General features: G+C 43.2%; 2 protein-coding genes and 1 long non-coding RNA gene across 3 annotated transcripts in view; 2 read left to right on the forward strand and 1 right to left on the reverse strand.

Annotated features, from left to right (window-relative positions):
* Window positions 1-9,315, reverse strand: part of WDFY1 (WD repeat and FYVE domain containing 1) — a 53,488-nt gene extending 44,173 nt beyond the window's left edge. Inside the window, exon 1 of the mRNA XM_034655268.1 lies at window positions 9,041-9,315. Coding sequence (XP_034511159.1) covers window positions 9,041-9,177 — 137 coding nt within the window. The 5' untranslated portion in view covers window positions 9,178-9,315. The remainder of the gene's footprint in view (window positions 1-9,040) is intronic.
* LOC117801141 lies at window positions 8,349-12,955 on the forward strand. The gene is made up of 3 exons (XR_004623640.1): window positions 8,349-8,532; window positions 11,396-11,584; window positions 12,175-12,955. It is a non-coding gene; the product is annotated as an uncharacterized LOC117801141 (long non-coding RNA).
* Window positions 12,956-13,099: 144 nt separating this feature from the next.
* The window catches only part of MRPL44 (mitochondrial ribosomal protein L44), an 11,399-nt gene continuing 4,814 nt past the window's right edge, over window positions 13,100-19,684 (forward strand). The window contains exons 1-3 of the mRNA XM_002918553.4: window positions 13,100-13,339; window positions 15,273-15,741; window positions 18,684-18,862. Of these exons, the coding sequence (XP_002918599.2) occupies window positions 13,158-13,339; window positions 15,273-15,741; window positions 18,684-18,862 (830 nt within the window). The 5' untranslated portion in view covers window positions 13,100-13,157. The remainder of the gene's footprint in view (window positions 13,340-15,272; window positions 15,742-18,683; window positions 18,863-19,684) is intronic.

Consider the following 19,684-nt stretch of genomic DNA (forward strand, 5'->3'; position numbering starts at 1 on the left):
TTCAGTTTGTTCTTTATGGTTAAGAGTTTCTTATAGTTCGTTTCCCTCTCTCTTTTTTTTCTTTCCATATGTTCATCTGTTTTGTTTCTTAAATTCCACAAATGAGTGAAATCATACAGCATTTGTCTTTCTCTGACTTATTTTGCTTAGCATAATCTAGCTCCATCCATGTCATTGCAAATGGCAAGATTTCATTATTTTTGATGGCGGAGTAATATTCTGTTATATATATATACACACACACGTACATATATGTATGTATTATATATATATATAACACTCCAATATATATATAACATATATACACATACACACACATCTTCTTTATCCATTCATCAGTTAATGGGTATTTTTACAATAAAATAAGCTAGGGAAGAGAAAAAGTTATTACGAAAGTCATAAGGAAAAGAAAATACATTTATAGTACCATACTGTAAAAAATCCACATATAAGTGGGCCTGCACAGTTCAAAGCCACGTTGTTCAAGAGTGAACTGTACTTGCTGTTTTAAGCCACCGAATTTTGAAGTGGTTTGTTTCATAGCAATAACTAAATGATACTATGCTGTTTCAAAAACAGAATACCTTTTTTTTTTTTTAAGATTTTATTTATTTATTTGACAGAGAGAGAGCGCGCACGCACACACACAAGCAGGAGGAGTGGCAGGCAGAGGGAGAGGGAAAAGAAGGCTCCCCACTGAGCAAAGAGTCCCACACAGGGCTCTATCCAGGACCGCAGGATCACTATGTGAGCCCAAGGCAGACGCTGAACTGACTGAGCCACCCAGGCGCCTCTAGAATACCTTTAAGAATACTTACGATTCTGACCTTAAAATGAAGCATAAAAATAGCATATGGCATTTACTGAGTATCAACGATTTAAAAGTACTAAATAAACAAGTAAGTCCACTTTAACTTTGACCTGACAGGATCCTCACTTTGCACAGATGCTAATTTGAATCCCAAGAAACTAAAGAAGTTACTGTAAAGCATAAATGAAGTTATTACTCTTAATTAAATAGTATTCAATAGTTTTCATCCTATCAAGGATCAAAATTCTGCATGTTCTTTTACCCCACTACAGTAAATACATGAAAAGAAGACAAAAAACCACAGGTCTGGTTAAGAATGAAGTATTTATTCCAGCGAGATTAGTCTGCGATCTTCTCAAAGATATGCCTGATGACCAGAATAGGTAGAAAAGCTCCTTTCATTTCTTCTAGTCCCTTTGACTCCCTCAAAGAGCTGATTAAAAGCAAGTTAAAAATGTACTTTAAGAAATCACCAAGTCTATAAAGCCTCATCTGCTTAAGCTAGAAAGAGGAGGAACGAAGATTGATTCCAAGCACGGTTCTTCTTGTGAAAAGCACTGGCTTGCAAACCAGAAGGCATCTTGTGGGAGTACAGATTAATATCATTTTTAAACCAACTCCATGAGGCCACACATCTGGATTCAATACAGTTTATTTTCCAGTATGATTACCTTGAAAATCATGCCCCCACACTTTGATAAATAGATTCAAAAAGCACACCAGTCCTTTGGTAAAATTCCAAGGCCAAATTCTGTCTCACCTGACACAACAGCATTTCTAAAACAAGATCTTTTTTTTTTTTAAGCTCTGCGGTGGGGGGGGGGGGCAATGCATGGCTTGAATGCATGACCCTGAGATCAAGACCTGAGCTAAAAACAAGAGGTGGACGCCCAACTGACTGAGCCACCCAGGCACCCCTTTTTACATTTCTCAAAAAACACTCTAATTAAACCAAAACAGCTAAATGAAGGAATTTCAACCATTTTTACATTATAAGCGGATATACTGAATTAACCAAGGATTACTGAGTTAACCAATTAAAGACAGAATACAGAGGATAGCAGGTGTTGCAGATTAAGCCCAAGGCCTGATTCTTTTAAATTCTTACAATAGTAAAATTTGAGGAAATCTGATTTTCCAGTCACTCTTAGGGCTGCTGATACTATTTCATATCTTGATAAGTCACCAAACATTTCTGTTACCTTCAGCAAAGGGTATTTTTTTCCTACTCTGACTACCTCCAGGGGCTACAGACAAAATGTGTCGTTCTGGGAGCCTCCATGCTTTCTCTAACATTAGGATGTTAGCCTACAAGAGAAAGAAAGGAAAGGATATGCTCATCAGTGCAATCTGCTTTTATCAAATAAATAGCAGTTTCCTTTCAGCCAAGTCTTCTGAACTCTGCCCTCTTCATTCCTGCTACAGAAAGAAGCCTTTCTCCTTTGGTAACAAAGGGGGGAAACACTAGATTTTTATTGAATTGACTATCTAAACGGAAAGGCAGGGAAACCAGCCTCTTTTTACCGAGAAGAATTAGACTGGCTGAGAAAAATTTAAATTTCCAACTCCTTTTACAGTCTAGGGAAGGAATTCTGAACAGCTTCAACTGCCCATAACGATGACTCTCGGACTCCTGATTTTGTCCCAGGCAGACTTCTACCCCAAGAGGAAGGCCACTTACGAGGCATCTCCACCAGCTCCTAAATGAGGACTGCCCCTCCAGAAGCCAGATGGATGGTTTTCTACTTGCAGATGTTTTCTTTTTCACTTGAGGAACCTTCCTGCTGTTACCTGTTCACTGTCAGCATCAAAATGTTTTTTTGTGACCTCTGTGCTAGCAAGAAGGCTAAAAGTCATCAGAACCTCTAGCGGCAGGAGCAATCCAGGCAGGATGCCGTCAACGTAGGGCCCCTGCAACACTTTCTTAACTTACCAAAAAAGTTCAAACTCTATCCATAGCCTACATGTCTCGAAACACAACATTAAACCAACCCCCCAAAAGCAGAGTTTGAGGCAGTAAGGAAGAGTAGCCTTGTTTCCAATTCTGTTCCACGCTTCTTTCTTCTTACCAGGTCTGTTTATTGATTCCCTCAAACAGTTGAGAGAACACTGAACACCTGCTTTCCTTGCGGGAGTCTGGACTGTTGGCAAGTGTTAGGTAGAGGGTACCTACATGACCAGCCCCTAATAAAAGCAGTGGGGACAGAGTCTCTAATGAGCCTCCTGGGAGACAATATTTTACGCATGTGGTCATACTCAGTGCTGGAGGAATGGAGCACTTCCTGTGTGACTCTCCACAGGGCGAGGACTCACGGAAGCTCACGCTGCTTTCCTCTGGACTTCACCCCCTACCTTTCCTCCCACCGATTCTGTTTGTGTCCCTTCACCGTAATAAATCAGGGCCCTGAGGACGACTGCATGTTGGCAGTCCTCCTAATGAATCAACAAACTGAGGGGTGGTCTTGTGGCCCCCGGAACACAGCAGGGCAAAGATTTTATAATGGAAAACTCATGCCTGACATGACTTGTGACCAATATGGAAATGATGAGAAGACACAACCCAAAGATAGTTACAAGAACTTAGGTTTGCAAGTAAATTCCAAAATGGTTATTGTCCTACTTCATACAGGAAAAAATTGTTTTATTTACACACACACACACACAAAGCAGACATCTTTAGCTTTTGATGAGGTTAAAATTATTCCATGGGAAATAAAAGTAGCCAACACATATACAGTGCTTTCCATGTGCTGGGCGCTGTTCAATGCACTTTGCATCTTAATTAATCCAATTCTCACAAAACCTTGAGGTAGGTACTGTCCCCATTTTGCAGATGAGAAAACTGTGGCACAGAAAGAATAAGCAACCTGCCCACGGTCACGCGTCTGGGATTCAAACTCAGGCATTCTGGATCCAGAGTCTGCTCTTGACTATGCGATAATAAGAAAATGATCTTCACAATGAAGGGCCATTCCAACCACAGAGGAATAAATGCTTCCTGCCTTCTCACTTCTTCCTTTTATTTTCTAACACAAATCAGAGCCTACTTTTAGGCACTGTGTGACAACAAAAACACAGCAGTTAACACCCCGGGTTTCTGTAAAAGCCAACAGCTTCCAGCTATGGCAGGCTTTCCCCTAAGCATAACACTTAAAAATCAAGTTGTTGATGAAAAATTGCTTCCATGTGAACAGTTAGCAAATATATAATTTTTCCCTCAAACCACCTTAATACGCTTAGAAATGTCGGAAAGGAAACAAGTTTATCAGAGTAAATAGCTGGTATAATAGCAGCAAGAAAAGCAGATGCTATCCAAATACGTTAAAAGTTGGATTTCTCTAATTGTTACTGTTTACCAGCCGAAGTGCAATATCCTACAATATTGCAAAACACAGCAGATCTGCCTTTGTTTGACTTCGGCCAGGCAACTGAGCTCCAACGTGGCCTCCAGGCCCCTGATGCAGCAGCATAAGCGCGCTCGTCCTCCAACTGTTCTCCGAAAACGAAGATGGCAAGACCGCAGCCTTATTTCTAAGGCTTTTTCATAAAATTTTTTCTTTTAAAAATTCTATCTTTCTGCTGACTTTTATGAAATTTTTGGTGCAGGGAATGGGTTTCCCGTGGTCTCACCACATTTTAGTTCTGTTCGGAAAGCTGAGTCTCGTTTTCTGTTCCCACTATCAGGAAAATGACTGCTGTAGTTGACGCTCTTCAACTTACCACTCAGGTTAGTACTTCTATTTTTAGAGTTTACTGACTAGAGAGAGAGACAGTCCACTTTACTGATTCAATAATTTTTTTTTTTTTTTTTTAACAAATGTAGCATACTTGTGGCATACTGAAAAATGCCAGTTCCCAAGTTCAGGCAACTGCAAACTAAAGTTAAAAACACAAATTCAGGTCTCGTGTAACAAAAGAGTTTGGGGTAATTATGACTCTAACAAAATCTAGGTGAAGGCACACAAGAGAGAAATTGCCATTTTCTGTTAACCCTTGTGGCACAGGAACTCTGACGTTTTCTGATCAGACCACCAAGCTCACTGCCCAAACCATTCCCAGGGACTCCAGGCCGACGGAATTAGGCTCAGTATTCCACGTGGGTTTAATACTCTTTGAGGGGATCGTGTGTATTCAGATTTGTCGTACACAGTTCGGTTTTAATGGGAACGATGGGAACATGTAAATGACTCCAGGCAAATATATCCCAGAAACTGACAGAAAAGAGGACAAAGTGTAAAGTGTTCGCTCCCAGTGGGCTTGCACAGGCAAGCACCATGACGAGTAACTCTCTTGTAGAAAGTAGCTCTCAAAGTGGGGTTCCTGGACCAGCAAGCATCAGCATCCACATCACTGGGAACTTGGAAGAAATGCCAACTCTCAGGCCCCACCCCAGCCTCACTGAATCGGAAGCTGATATGTGCTCAGGTATGCGAACCACTGTCTAGAGAGACCAGATAAATAGATACATGCAGCCTAAACCAGGGTATCTCAACCATGGCGCTCCCGACATCTGGAACTGGTACTTCTCTCTGTGCGGCACTTACTGTCCTGTGCGTTACAGGACACGAAGCAGTATCTCTGGCCTCTACCCACTGATGCCAGCAACACCCTCCTGTAGTCCTGACACCAAAAGGTCTCCAGATCCTGCCAAATGGCCCTGTGGGCCAAAATCACCCCTCCTTGCGAGCCACCGGCCTCATTTAGAAAAATGGACACTAACTTCAGGTGACCCTCACATCTTTCACTTTTCCTCTCAAAATGCTCTCAAGCCAGTTCTCACTGCTTTTAGCTTTTATAAAACGAATTAACTTCAGCCGGAGCCTACTTTAAATGTTAAAAGTTACTGTTCTGAGCATTAAAGCAGAAGTTATACAGAAAAGGTAGAAGCTTTGTTTAAAAAAAAAAAAACAAAACAAAACCCTGAAAACTAAAAGAAGGAAGGATAACTAAATCACAGCAAAAGGTAGAATCCTATCATTTTACACCTGCTGCCGGGACAGTCAATCGTTGACAGATGCTGCCTGGATTTGGTTTCTTCCCATGTGCAGCACAACTGCAGGCATGGCAGAAAGAACTAGAGTCTCCGATTCAGACCTGGGTTCAATCTTAGTCCAATCACTAGCTACAAGGCCTGGGGGAGTGACTGCAGTATCCTTTGTGCCTCCGTTTCCTAAACCGTCAAAGGCCCGCTGCAATAGGATGCATACGCCCACCTTCTGTTCCAGAACACCCTCAGCGGGGCCTGGGGATAGCACCTGCAGTTACACGCACCGCTGCTTCTGCAGGAGAACGCATGAGCACTCACACTGCACAGGATAAATAAAGATTACAAGCAGTGTCGTCTCTTCAGGGCAAGTTTTAGCATCAGTGAGTTTTCAGGCCCAGTTTACAAACACACAAACTAACCCACCTTTGACTTTTAGAATACATTGAATTTTGGAGGTACTGATAAGGGAAGTGACTGTACTCCCCACCTCACTGGGGGGGGTGTGAGGACTGGATGCAGCCACGTACATAGGTCCAGTTCTGGATGGATAGAGAGAAGGGACTTTTAAAAGGTTAGCCATTGTTATTTCCGAAGTATAAACTCTGATTATGTCACTTACTTTGAAATCTTTGATGGTTCCTCATTACATGCAGACTAAAGTCAAATTCCCAAGAGCGGTGCACAGGGAAGGCCCTTCCAAAACTGGACAGTAGGCCTTCCAGCTCTCAGGACTCTCCCCTGCCATGGCCACTCATACATCCTTTGTTCGGGTCAGCTAGAAGTAACTGTGGTCCTCTATTGCCTCCTGTTCTTTCCATCTGCCTGCCACAGGGCTGTGCACACTCCTTCCTTCACACAGCCCACTCCTCTATCCAGTGACATCTCCCAAGGCTGTCCTTAAACCCTGGCCCTTGAGGACACTCCTCTGTGTCTCCCCAATACCCTGGAAGCTGAGATCACAGGGCCATATCTTCACCAGTCTGTCCAGCCCCTTGGAAACAGAGATTTTGGCGTCACTGTCTTTCTACCCCACAGGTCCAGCCCACAGTGTCTAATAAGTACTATTTGATGATTAAGGGCAGTCAGTGTTCTGTTTCCCTAATATGCTGGTTTCATCAGGTCAAGGGCCATAAAAATCAATGAATCGGAAGTCAGGAGGGCAGGTGCTGTGACTTTTGATCCCTGTTGTATTCCCTGAGCCTGGCACTCAATAGGTACAGTATTTCTAAATCTATGAATGAATGAATATATGAATGCATGAAAGAATGAATAATTGAAGTATATGACACATATCTATGACAATGTAAAGACGCACCACCACATCCAACAACAAAAAAACCCATGGCCACGTGCTTCCATAAATCCCATAAAGTAAGGCACGTGCTCAAAAATGTCCTACCTTCAAGGAAGCTCCAGGGACCTGAAACACAAATTAGAAACACAAGGCTGCAACCCTCTCCTGATCCTGTCATCAGCCAGGGCCCTACTGGGCCCCGGTGAAAAAAATGAGCTGATCTAAGGCTCCCCCAGAACATTTCAGTCCCAGAGTAGCTAAGTAACCACTTTCCATAAAACATTTATCAGCACTGCTCCTGGACAGTAATTTCAAATATTCAGCAATTTACCCAACATGCATGAGTCACGGATAAGATATTTTACTGAATAAGATAACTAAGTTTTATAAAATGTTGTCTGCATCTAAGTTCATATCATGCAAATATCATTATTGTGTCCTTTGCCCTTTTTTCCCCACATTCCCTTCTTCTCCTTGTGGCCCATGCATCCCCTTCTCCTTTTCCCTTACTGCTTCTGCACACCAACACCCAGGTCCTTCCAATCGCTCCCCACCCCCTTTGAGGTCAGCTACATGCAAATGAGCTGGAAAGACTACCGCCTGCTCACAACAAACCAACTCAAAAAGCAAAATACAAAGGTCAAGTAGGCACTGGCGGCTTTAGGTTCTCTGTTCCCAATCAGGACAGGCCTCAATGGTACTTCAAAAGCTTCAACTACAAAAGGCTGGACTATGCCGTCAGCTCTAAGGGGACAGCAAGAACGTTCCATCTTGCAGAAGGCCTTTACGACTTTTGGAACATCACCATTTAAGAGCACTCATTGTAGCAAGGAAACTCAATTTCACTCAGCAAACATCAGTCATTTCCTCCAAATTCTCACCGTAAAGCCTCGAACCTTTTAAACGTTTAGGGTTTTAAAAACACTAAAGTTTTTAAAACAAATAATATCTCTGCAATCCAATCACACAGCCCTGGGTAGACCAAGTAGCTGGAAAGAGATGGCTTTACGTGCATAGAAAAATGCTTTAGCTATGAGTTTAATTCTTCATGGCAAGTCATACTGGTTTGCCGTTAACGGTGAAAAATAAATTTTTCTTTAAAATAAAAGCACCCAACCTTTTCAAAAATAAGTCTCTTTTACAAAAACAAACAAACCAACAGCCATGTAGTAAATAAAAAGAGTTCAGACGGTTCCGGCAGCTGTAAAAAGATAACTGATCTAGGGAGTTGGTGTTGCGCGAAGAGAGTTGTCAACCCCAGGGTAAAGCAGAAGTAAGATAGTGAAAGCCCCCGGAGGTCTGTTCAGAGAAGGGAATCCCTGGTATCAGGACCCGCGGTAACCTGCCGCCAGTGCTCCTGGCTCCAAGGCTTGGAACCGACCGCGGAGTGCGAAGCACCCCCCCACGCCTGCCCCACAGAGATCGCGACGCTTTCGAGGAGTAAGCAAAACCCCACAAAGGAGAGCAGGGACGGGGCTCCCGGGCTGGAAGGGGCGCGATGGGACTGGGGTTGCCAGGCTGGAAGGGGCGAGGATCCCGAGCTAGACAAGCGCGTGGGGGGTCACTGACCGGAGGGGTTCAGGGGAGTGGGGTCCCCCGCTGAGGGGCGGGTCCGGAGTCCCAGGCTGGCAGGGGAGAGGATCCCAAGCTATATGGTGGCGCGGTGGGGGTTCCTGACTGAAGGGGCGCACTACTGGGACAGGGGTCCCGGGCTGGAAGGACGCAGTAGGACCGCGGGGCGGTCCGGAGGGGCGCGGTGGGACCAGAGTCCCGAGCTAGAGGGTGAAGGTCCCGGACTGGATGGGGGCGGCGAGATCCCCGGGGCCGACGCCGCCCCCACGCGGACAGGGACGAGGCCGCCGACCCCACTGCCCCCACACCCCGTCGCCGGCGGGAGTACGGGCCGTCCCAATCGCGCCTTGGCCGTCCACCACCCGTCGGCCCTTACCTGTCCTCGCTGGCCGTGATGACGCCGTCCTCCTTGGGGATGAGCAGCGCGGCCGTGACGGCGTCCTGGTGCCCCTCGATCTTGCTCAGCAGCACCGGACGGCTGCTCTGCGGCCTGGAGTGGATCTCGGCCGCCATGTTCGCGCGGCGGCGGCGAAGGCGGCGGTAGCAGCCTCCCCGGCGGGCGGCCCATCAGCTGACGGCCGGGCAGGCGGGCGGGGACGCGCCGGTTCTGCTCCGGCTCCCGGGGCCGCGTGGGCGCCGCGCCGCCGTAAGCTCCCGAGTGCTGCCGCCCGCGCCCGTATTGCCTGGGGAAGCCGCGCAGCCAAAACTCGGAGGACGGGAGAGGGCCCCAGAGGGCGTCTGCCCCGGACTGGGAACACGAGAAAGGTTGAAAGGTGAATCCATTCACCCAGGAATGGATTGAGCAGTCGGAGAGGACGAGGACTTGTCCTGCAAACAAGAGCCATCTGGAATTAATAATACTACATTGTGTTTAGTCTAAGAAGCCATTGTTTGGAAGACGTTCCGAGATGTTGGAAGTGTGAAAAAATATAGTGCAGTTTAGATCCTTGAAAGACAGTCATTGACACTCATTGAGTGGTGACTATATACCAGACGCTATTCCAGTTTCTTTACACGGATTGTCTTATTTTATGTTGATAACAACTTTAAGAAATGGAGAGATATGTGCTCTTGTATTCTCATTTTAGAGACGAGAAAACTGGACCACGGAGAAGTTAAATCACTTGCTTAAGATCGCACAGCTATTAGAAAGAGAAAAGCAGCCCTGGAACTCTAGGAGCTGGCTTGGTAGTATGAGCCAGGCTTCTGCGTTGCTGGGAGCTGGCCGGGTGCTCACAGCTGGTTCTTGCGGAACGTAAACACTAGACAATGCCACTCCATAATCATAGATAAACACAGCAAAACATGAAATTGTTCTAGCCACAAAAATGAACAAACATCCCTTTATTCTGGCGAATAAGAGTGAATCCTATTTCTTTACCAATTACAGCATTAGCCTCTGCCTAGTCTTCCTCCCTCTAGACAAAATTAAAACCTCCAATCACAGAATTATCCCCATTTCCTGACAGCATCCAGTCCTGTCCAGAGGAAAGCCTTTCTTCCTTAAACCCTCCCCAAAATCACCTAATACAAACTTAAATCCCACAATAAGTTCTTTCAATCACCAATGCCCATGATACGCCTTCTCCTGCCAATAAGCAACCAACCCAGCACGTTCAACTACGAGTGTGTTCCTGGTGGTTTTTGGCTGGAGCACATCAGTAGCTACTGAGTTAAAGGGTCATCATGGGGACCCAGAAAATCATTGACTCCAGAGACCTCCCTCTCCAACCCACACTCCCCTCAGACACACACACTGTATTATTCTGACTCATAAATTGCAGAATTCCAATAGAGCTGTGCCATACACAGGGCTATCCAGCACTTAAAATGTGATTAGTCCAAATTGAGTTATGGTATGAATGCAAAATACACACCGAATATTAAAGACTTAGTACGAAACAAAACAGAAAGATATTTCATTAATGATTTTCATATTGGTTACATGCTGAAATGGTAAAATTTAGATATATTGAGTTAGGTATTTTAAAAATTAATGTTACCTGTTTCTCATTATTTTTTAATATAACTAATGAATTTTAAATCACACATGTGTTTCACATAACAGTCATTCGTGGATTTATTCATTTATTCAACAAACATGTATTGTATACCTACTAAGCACTGTATGCTGACAAGATGAATAAGACATAGTTCTTGAAAGGCTTTTACACTGTGATGAGTAGACAGGCTGCTGAATGACATTTTCAAACAACAAATATTTATCGAGTGCCTGCTATGAGCCAGGCACCATTTTAAATGCAGCTGTGCCCCAAAGCAAAAAATCACTCTACCATTAGAAAGTATATTCCAATGAAAGAACCAGATAATAAAATAAATAACTACATTATATAGTATATTAGAAGGTGTTAAGTGTTGTGAAAAAAATAAAACCGTGAAGGGTGATAGGGACACTAAAGGGTAATGCAATTTTAAACAAGATGGTGTGGCAGATTTCAAGCTGCACTCCACAGATCCGCCTTCATCGAAGGGAGGAGACACTCTTGGCTTGCAGCTCCCTCAGGGTCTGCTTCGGCTGCAGAGAACCACCATGGTTCAGCCATGCCCTTTACGGGGCATCCCAAATTCAGTAACTAATTAAGAGAGGAATATAAGGCCTGGCCATGTCAGTCTGGTGCAGGATATGCCGATGAGCTCTCTCCCAGGTTGCATCAGGCCTGTATTGCCGCTGACTTCTGCCGAATCCTGTTCTATCTGCCTCTCTTCACAGCTGTGGATTCCTAAGAAATATCCTGCACACCCTTCTCTGTCTCAGCATCTGCTCCAGAGAATGCATCCTGAGGGAAGGCCTCATGGAGAAGGTGCCATCCAAGCCAAGAAGAAAAGTAGGGAGCAAACCATGTAGAAGTATGTAAGAAGTTCTCTCCAGAAAAGGAACAGCAAGTGCTAAGGCCGTGAGGTGAGAGCATGCCTGGGGTTTTCTAGGCCTGGCAGGGCAGCCAGTGTGGCTGGAGCAGAGTGAGTGAAAAGTACAGAGAGACGAGGAAGAAGGGTCACCAGACAGACCATGTCAAGCCCTGAGGCCATGGCAAGGACTTAGGATTTTATTTTAAGTGAGATGGGAAGCCAGTGGAGGATTTTGAAGGCAGAAAACTGCCTTAATCTACCTTCAGTCCTAAAAGGCAAGGGTGTCAGTAGGGAAGCTAATAAAATAAGGCAGTTGACAAGATGATGATGGCTTAGCATACAGTGCAGGTGGTGAGAAGACAGCGGAGTCTGGACATTTCTGGAAGGTGGAGCCAATGAGCTTTGTTGGACGTGGGGTATGAAAGAAAGAGGAGTCAGGATTTGTGGGGTGACCAACTGGAGGAATGGAGCTGCCCTTTTACCAATCTGGGGAAGATGTTTGGGCAAGACAGGCAATTCAGTTTTGGATTCAGAGGGCTTAGGGGAGCCCAAATAAAGTTTGGTCAAGGGGAGAATCTTTGCCAGAGCCTAACATTAGAGATACTTAAGCTAAGGAGTAACATGCCTGGGTCTGCATTTCAGGGAGATGAATGAAGATGAACTATGTCTAGGGAAGAGAGGAAGGTGCAAGATGTGTTTAGAGGCCTGGCAAGGAGATAAGGATCACCATCAGGTAGCCGGTGTGAAAATAAATTGTAAAAGGACTTGGCACCTGGACAAAAGTGGGTGTTTGTGTAAATAGGAATTGAAGACATAGGAGGCCAAATTGGGTAACTATAGGGGGGGGACACTGATGCCATGAACAAGGAGACCACAGAAAGAGGTGACCTTTGGGGGTCTAGATGTTCAGCATGCAACTCAAAATTGGCAATTCAGAGAAGTCTTCCTTTTGTGAACTAATATCAAAAACATTTATATTGACAGTTTGGTAGGAAAGTTTCCACTGAAGAGTGGAAGATAAAGGGGAAAAAAAGACTTACAATTCCACTCTTCTCATTTTGCTGTACTTTTCTCCAGTCTTTTTTGCGGGGGGCGGGGATGCTTTAAAAAGTTTGTACTGTTAGAAATTTAGAATTTTCGTTTTCAATATCCCTTAGTCTTGGGCTCCTGAAAAGAAGGCTTCTGGAGACAAGCTGAGCAAATATTTGCTCCTAAATAGTGACTGGATTGATGGTCTGTAATTCTTATGACTGAATACGTATTGACAAGAAGTGTTTTCTTCTTTTGAGACTTTTAAGTGTTTTCTTTAGACTGAGATGAAACACGTTTTTGCGGTAACGAGAAAAGAAGGAACAGGAAAGCAACTGACAGGGTGAAGTAACCTAATCCTCACATTTCCGGATCCAAATGCCCCTCAGGGCTGGCTCACCCCAAAGTAAACCCCAGGTGGGCGGGAACCAGAGCTTGCACATGCGCAGTAAATCTCAACGGCAGCCGCCTGCCCCCGCGTACCAGCCCCGCCCCGGCCTTGCCCAGCTCGCCCATTCGGGGGGCGGGGGGTGCTGTGTTACCGCGACACTGGTCCGACTTTCTTCCTTCCGCCCTTCATTGCTTTTTCCCTTGCAATGGCATCCGGCCTGGGTAGACTACTTTTGCAGGGGCCTCGCTGCCTCCTGGCACCGGCCGGGGCCCCCACTCTCGTCCCGCCAGTTCGGGGCGTGAAGAAGGGATTCCGTGCCGCCTTCCGCTTCCAGAAGGAGTTAGAGCGGCGGCGCCTGCTCCAGTCCCCGCCGCCGCCCGTGCGCCGGTAGGAGCCGCCTCGGAAGGGGTCCGGGTGGGGGTCGAGGACCCGGTGGCGGCTGGGAGGGTTGCTCGTCGCTAGAGCGCGCCTGGCTTGAGCCTAGAACGTTTGCGGTAGAGACACCGGTGGGAAGTGGACGCGTGGGCTGAGGCACAAGGAATGAATTTCTTGTCTCGGGGTGGAACACGGGTCTGCCCCCGACGCTTCGGAACTCTTCTTTAGAGCCTGTCATTTGAGTTGTGAGAAACGAGGCCTGCTGAGGCCAACCTTTCTGTGGGCTTGGGGTTGTAGTCCGTGTGTGGTAATGGCTGAGAATTCTTGGGTAAGCGCGATAAGAGGGGGAAAAACATTCCACAGCATTTTAGGTACGTGCAACTACAAGTCTACTTGCCAGAATAAAAGGAAAACAGTTGAGATTTAGGGTTTTTTGCCTCAGTTAATCTTGTTTCTTCTTAATCTTGTTCCAACAGTGTCTGGCAGTAGCTTGGCAAAGAAGTCCGGTAGTCTAGCAGAGAAAGACATCTTTATAGCTCCAAATGAGATGAATACCTGTGGTCTTGAATCTTTTTCTCTAGTAATGTGACTTTGACATGTAGTCGTGGCGATGTAAAATAGATGTCTCTCACTCTTTTGATAACATTTGTAGGTATTTCAGTTCCTTATTTTCTTTGTTAGAACCGTTGGAACAGCGACTAGCTTTGAAGTTATTAGTCCTTGGGGAGATTTACTATGAAATTTTGATAGCTACTTTAATATTGCACCCCCCCCCAAAGCTGAACCAATTTATACATCTGTCAGTGTTTATATTCTATACTCTTTCAAAACAGGGGCGACTGGGTGGCTCAGTTGGTTAAGCGTCTGTCTTTGGCTCAAGTCATGAGCCCAGGGTCCTGGGATGGAGCCCTGTGTGGGGCTCCGTGCTTAGTGGGGAGCCTGCTTCTCCCTCTCCCTCTGCCGTTCCCCCTGCTCTCCCTGTCAGATAAGTAAAATCTTTTTTTTTTCTTTAAGATTTTATTTAAGAGAGAGAGAGAGAGAGAGCAAGCACAGCGGGGGGTGGGGGGCAGAGGGAGAGTGAGAAGCAGACTCCCCACTGAGCAGGGAGCGCAACTTGGGGCTTGATCCCAGGACTCTGAGATCATGACCTGAGCTAAAGGCAGATGCTTAACTGACTGAACCACCCAGGCGCCCCTAAGTAAAATCTTAAAAAATCCCAAACAAACAAGTTATTTTCCTAATAGGCAGAAAATAGTATCTCTTAATTCATGTTTCTTTGATTATTGTGAGGTTAGTCACTTTTGGCTTTTATAGTTGGAAACAACTAAGGATTATACAGGTTAATATACATTCTATGACTTAACAACCAAGATCTTTATATTTTCCTATCCATTTTTACTTAAAAGAGTTTTATTTGGATTTTATTGTCTTTTTTTAAAAAGACCTTTTAGCTGTTCTTGGGAATGATTATGAACTTTTAACCTACTTGTAATGATACTAGATTATTTAGATGCTAACTTAAATGGGTGTTTTTAAAACTTAAAGTAAGAGATAAATATAGTGTACTTATTGTTCAGAGCTTGAACCTGTGAAATTATAATTCCTATTTCATACCTAGGTATAAAGCATAATTCCATGGTTATAGCAGAAATAAAGAATCTAAAAGGTAGGTTAATGGCTTAGTCTCTGATGTTGAAGGACTTTAATGGCCAGTTGGCTCAAAGGGAAAATGAGTCCACCAATGTATATAGCAAAGAAGCACAAGTAATCATCTGACTTAAATTTTAACTTTCAGAAAATCAAAGTGTGGTGTTAAAATGAAAGTCAGTCTTTTAAAAATTTCCTTTACATAATCAATAAAATTGCATCACAAAGTTTTCACGTCATTGTAACATCTTGTTGTTCTCTTTACTATTGCTTACTGTCTTCTCTTTTGCATTTTCAGTTCAGAGAAGCCCAACTGGGATTACCATGCTGAAATACAAGCATTTGGACATCGGTTACAGGAAACCTTTTCCTTAGATCTTCTCAAAACTGCATTTGTTAATAGCTGCTATATTAAAAGTGAGGAGGCCAAGCGCCAAAACCTTGGAATAGAGAAAGAAGCTGTTCTTCTGAATCTTAAAGATAATCAGGAACTGTCTGAGCAAGGGACATCTTTTTCAAAAACTTGCCTCACACAGTTTCTTGAGGATGCTTACCCAGACTTGCCCAGAGAAGGCATTAAAAGTCTTGTTGACTTTCTCACCGGTGAGGAAGTGGTGTGTCATGTGGCCAGAAACTTGGCTGTGGAGCAGTTAACACTGAGTGCAGAATTTCCAGTTCTCCCGCCTGTTTTACAGAGGACTTTCTTTGCAGTGATTGGAGCCCTGCTACAGAGCAGTGGTCCTGAGAGGACCGCTCTTTTCATCAGGGTAGGTAATGCTTAATTGCACATACCGGGACCTGCTTGAGGTGGAGAGAAGGAAACATTTTTTTGTAATTCATTTCTTTGTAAGGTGAACTGTGGATTTTTCTCTCTACCAAATTCTGAGAAGGACCTAAAGCCTTTTTTTTTTTTTTTAAGATTTATTTTTTTGAGAGAGCGTGTGTGTGCACACACACGTGGTGCATGCTGGGGGGCAGGTGGAGGGAGAGGGAGAGAGTCCTAAGCAGACTCTGTGCTGAGTGTGGAGCCTTGTGCAGAGCTGGATCTCACAACCCTGTGATTACCCTGAGCTGAAACCAGGAGTCTAAGTTATAAGATTTTTACCTTCAACTATGAATTTTGGTTTGTTTTTTTTTTTTGCAAGTTTTTATTTAAGTTCCATTTAGTTAATATTTAGTGTAATATTAGTTTTAAGAGTAGAATTTAGTGATTTATCACTTCCATATAACACATAGTTCTCATCACAGCAAGTGTACTCCTTAATACCCATCACCCATTTAACCTACCCCTCTGCCTACCGCCCTTCCAGCAGCCCTGTTTGTTTATTGTAGTTAAGAGTCTGTTTCATGGTTTGCCGCTCTCTTTTTTTTTTGCCCAGGTTCAGGTTTCATTTCTTAAATTCCAAATATGAGCGAAATCATTTTGTGTTTGTCTTTTTCTGACTTATTTTGCTTAACATAATACCCTCTAGCTCCATCCACGTCGTTGCAAATGGCAAGATTTCGTTCTTTGTTATGGCTGAGTAATATTCCTGTGTGTGTGTGTGTGTGTATACCACTTTATCCATTCATCAGTTGACGGACATTTGGGCTCTTTCCATAATTTGGCTACTGTTGATAATGCTACTATAAATGTCGGGATGCATGTGTCCCTTGAATCAGTATTTTTGTTTGGTTTGAGTAAATACCTAGTAGTGTAGTTGCTAAGTCATAGGGTAATTCTTATTTTTAACTTTTTGAGGAACTACCATACTGTTATCCAGAGTGTCTGCACCAGTTCACATTCCCACCAACAGCGTAAGAGGGTTGCCCTTTCTCTGCAACCTCGCCAACTTCCATTGTGTCCTGTGTTGTTAATTTTAGCCCTTCTGACTGGTGTGAGGTGGTTTCTTGTAGTTTTGATTTGAATTTCCCTGATGATGTGTGATGTTGAGCATATTTTCATGTGTCCGTTGGCCTTCATGTGTCTGTATGTCTTCTTTGGAAAAATGCCTATTCATGTGTTCTGCCCATTTCTTGACTGGATTATTTGGTTTTTGTGTGTTGAGTTTGATAAGTTCTTTATAGATTCTGGATACTAACCCTTTGTCAGATATGTCATTTGCAAATATCTTCTCCCATGCTAAAGGTTACCTTTCAGTTTTGTTGATTGTTTCCTTTGTTGTGCAGAAGCTTTTTGTCTTGATGAGGTCCCAGTAGTTCATTTTTGCTTTTGTTTCCTTTGCCTCCAGAGATGTGTCTAGTAAGAAGTTGCTATAGCTGATGTCAAAGAGGTTGCTGCCTGTGTTCACTTCTAGAATTTTGATGGTTTCCTGTCTCACATTTAGGTCTTTCATCCATTTTGAATTTATTTTTGTGTATGGTGTAAGAAGGTGTTTCATTCTTTCACATGTTGCTCTCCGGTTTTCCCAACACCATTTGTTGAAGAAACTGTCTTTTTTCCAATGGATATTCTTTCCTGCTTTGTCAAAATTAGTTGACCATATATGGTTGTGGGTCCCTTTCTGAGTTTTCTATTCTGTTCCATGGATCTATGTGTGTTTTTGTGCCAGTACTGTATTGTTTTTTTAATTAATTTCATTATTATTTTTAAATTTTTTATTTATTTTATTTTAATTTTATTTTTGGGATGAGGAGGGGCAGAGGGAAAGAGAGAGAGAGAGAATCTTAAGCAGGCTTCACACCCAGCACAGAGCCTGACACTAGGCTTGATCTTATAACCCTGAGATCATGACCTGAGCTGAAATCAAGAGTCAAATGCTTAACTGACCACACCACCCAGGTGCCCCCGTACCATACTGTCTTGATCACTATAGCTCTGTAATATAACTTGAAGTCCAGACTTGTGATGCCTGCAGATTTGCTTTTCTTTTTCAAAACTGCTTTGGCTATTTGGGGTCTTTTGTGGTTCCATATAATTTTAGGATTGTTCTAACTGTCTAAAATGCTGGTTGTATTTTAATAGGGATTACATTGAATGTGTAGAGTGCTTTGGGTAGTATAGACATTTTAACAGTATTTGATCTTCCAGTCCATGAACATAGAATGTTTTTCCATTTCTTTGTGTCACCTTCAATTTCTTTCGTAAGTGTTCTGTAGTTTTCAGAGTACAGATCTTTTACCTCTTTGGTTAAGTTTATTCCTAGATAGGGACGCCTGGATGGCTCAGTCGGTTAAGTGGCTGCTTCGGCCCAGGTCATGATCCCAGGCTCCTGGGATCAAGTCTCACATTGGGCTCCTTGCTCAGCAGGGAGCCTGCTTCTCCCTCTACCTGCTGCTCCCCCTGCTTGTGTGCACGCTCTCTCTCTCTCTCTCTGACAAATAAATAAAACCTTTAAAAAAAAAAAGTTTATTCCTAGATATCTTATGGTGAAATTGTAAATGGGATCTATTCCTTGATTTCTCTTTCTGCTGCTTCATTATTGGTGTGTAAAAATGCAACAGTTTGGGACGTTGATCTTGTATCCTGAGACTTCGCTGAACTTGTGTATTGGAGTCTTTTGAGTACTCTTACCACAGAGTATCATGTCATCTGCAAAACTGTGATTTTTATAATAAAACTTACATGAAAAACTGTATGTACATGTAAAGGAATAGTACATTTTGTCTTTTTCATTTCCCATTAAGTTTTTAAATTCTGTGTACTTTGAATATGGTCCTTATTTCCTTTATACTACTTTAAATGTATAAATTGTATTTTTATATGCAGGACTTCTTAATTACTCAGATGACTGGAAAAGAACTCTTTGAGATTTGGAAAATAATAAATCCCATGGGGTTACTGGTAGAAGAATTGAAGAAAAGGAATATTTCAGCTCCTGAATCTAGACTTACCAGGCAGTCTGGAAGCACCACGGCTTTGCCTGTGTTTTTTGTTGGCTTATACTGGTTAGTAAAATTTTAATCTTAACTTCATAACATTGATTGGAAGCCTTAACAACTGACTTCTCACATTCCTTAATATAAGCTCTAATTGCATTAACAGATTTAAAAAATCTCATCCCCATGATTATTTATTTACTGCTTCTTTTCTTGCTGGTCAGTCTTAGGGGAAGGTAAGTAATCTGTGGTCTGCTAATAGTAGCTTTTGTTAACCAACTGTACAGTGTAGAATTCCATTCATTTCAATGATAAGAATTTCATGTTAATCTAAATATTTCTGTAAAAAATATAAGTTCTGATTTGTGAGCGTTAGAGATTTATTTACCCATAATCCACACTTGTACAATTTCAACTGAGCCTAGGACCTGAAAAGGAAGGGCTTAGTTAGTTGTCCATCAAAATACATAAATCAGCCCACATTGAGAATGTTTTAGTTTTGTTAGTAAACAGTTGGCTTGCCTCACACTGATTGAATATTTAAGAAACCTAGATTAAAATTGAGGTCAATGTTTTTCTGATCTTTATATGATGTAGGATTTTATAGGTTAAAGGCAACGGAAGATATCATAAAGGAGAAAATGGACAATGTTGTAAAAAGTTTCAACTTTAGTTTTAATTGAAATGCAAAGTAAAATGATGAGGTACTCTCTTGCGTATTAGCTTGATAAGTCTTAAACACATCCTTTATCAGCAATTCATATATTCCTAGTAGAAGAAAAGAGACGTACAGTATTCCTGTCAGTAATTTTGACCAAAACGCCAAGAGTCTTTAAGTTCTTCATGTCCTTTGATTTGGTATTCTCACTTTGGGTTGCATCAGAAATGTGT

Source organism: Ailuropoda melanoleuca, chromosome 2 (assembly GCF_002007445.2).
Source record: "Ailuropoda melanoleuca isolate Jingjing chromosome 2, ASM200744v2, whole genome shotgun sequence".
Taxonomy (NCBI): domain Eukaryota; kingdom Metazoa; phylum Chordata; class Mammalia; order Carnivora; family Ursidae; genus Ailuropoda; species Ailuropoda melanoleuca.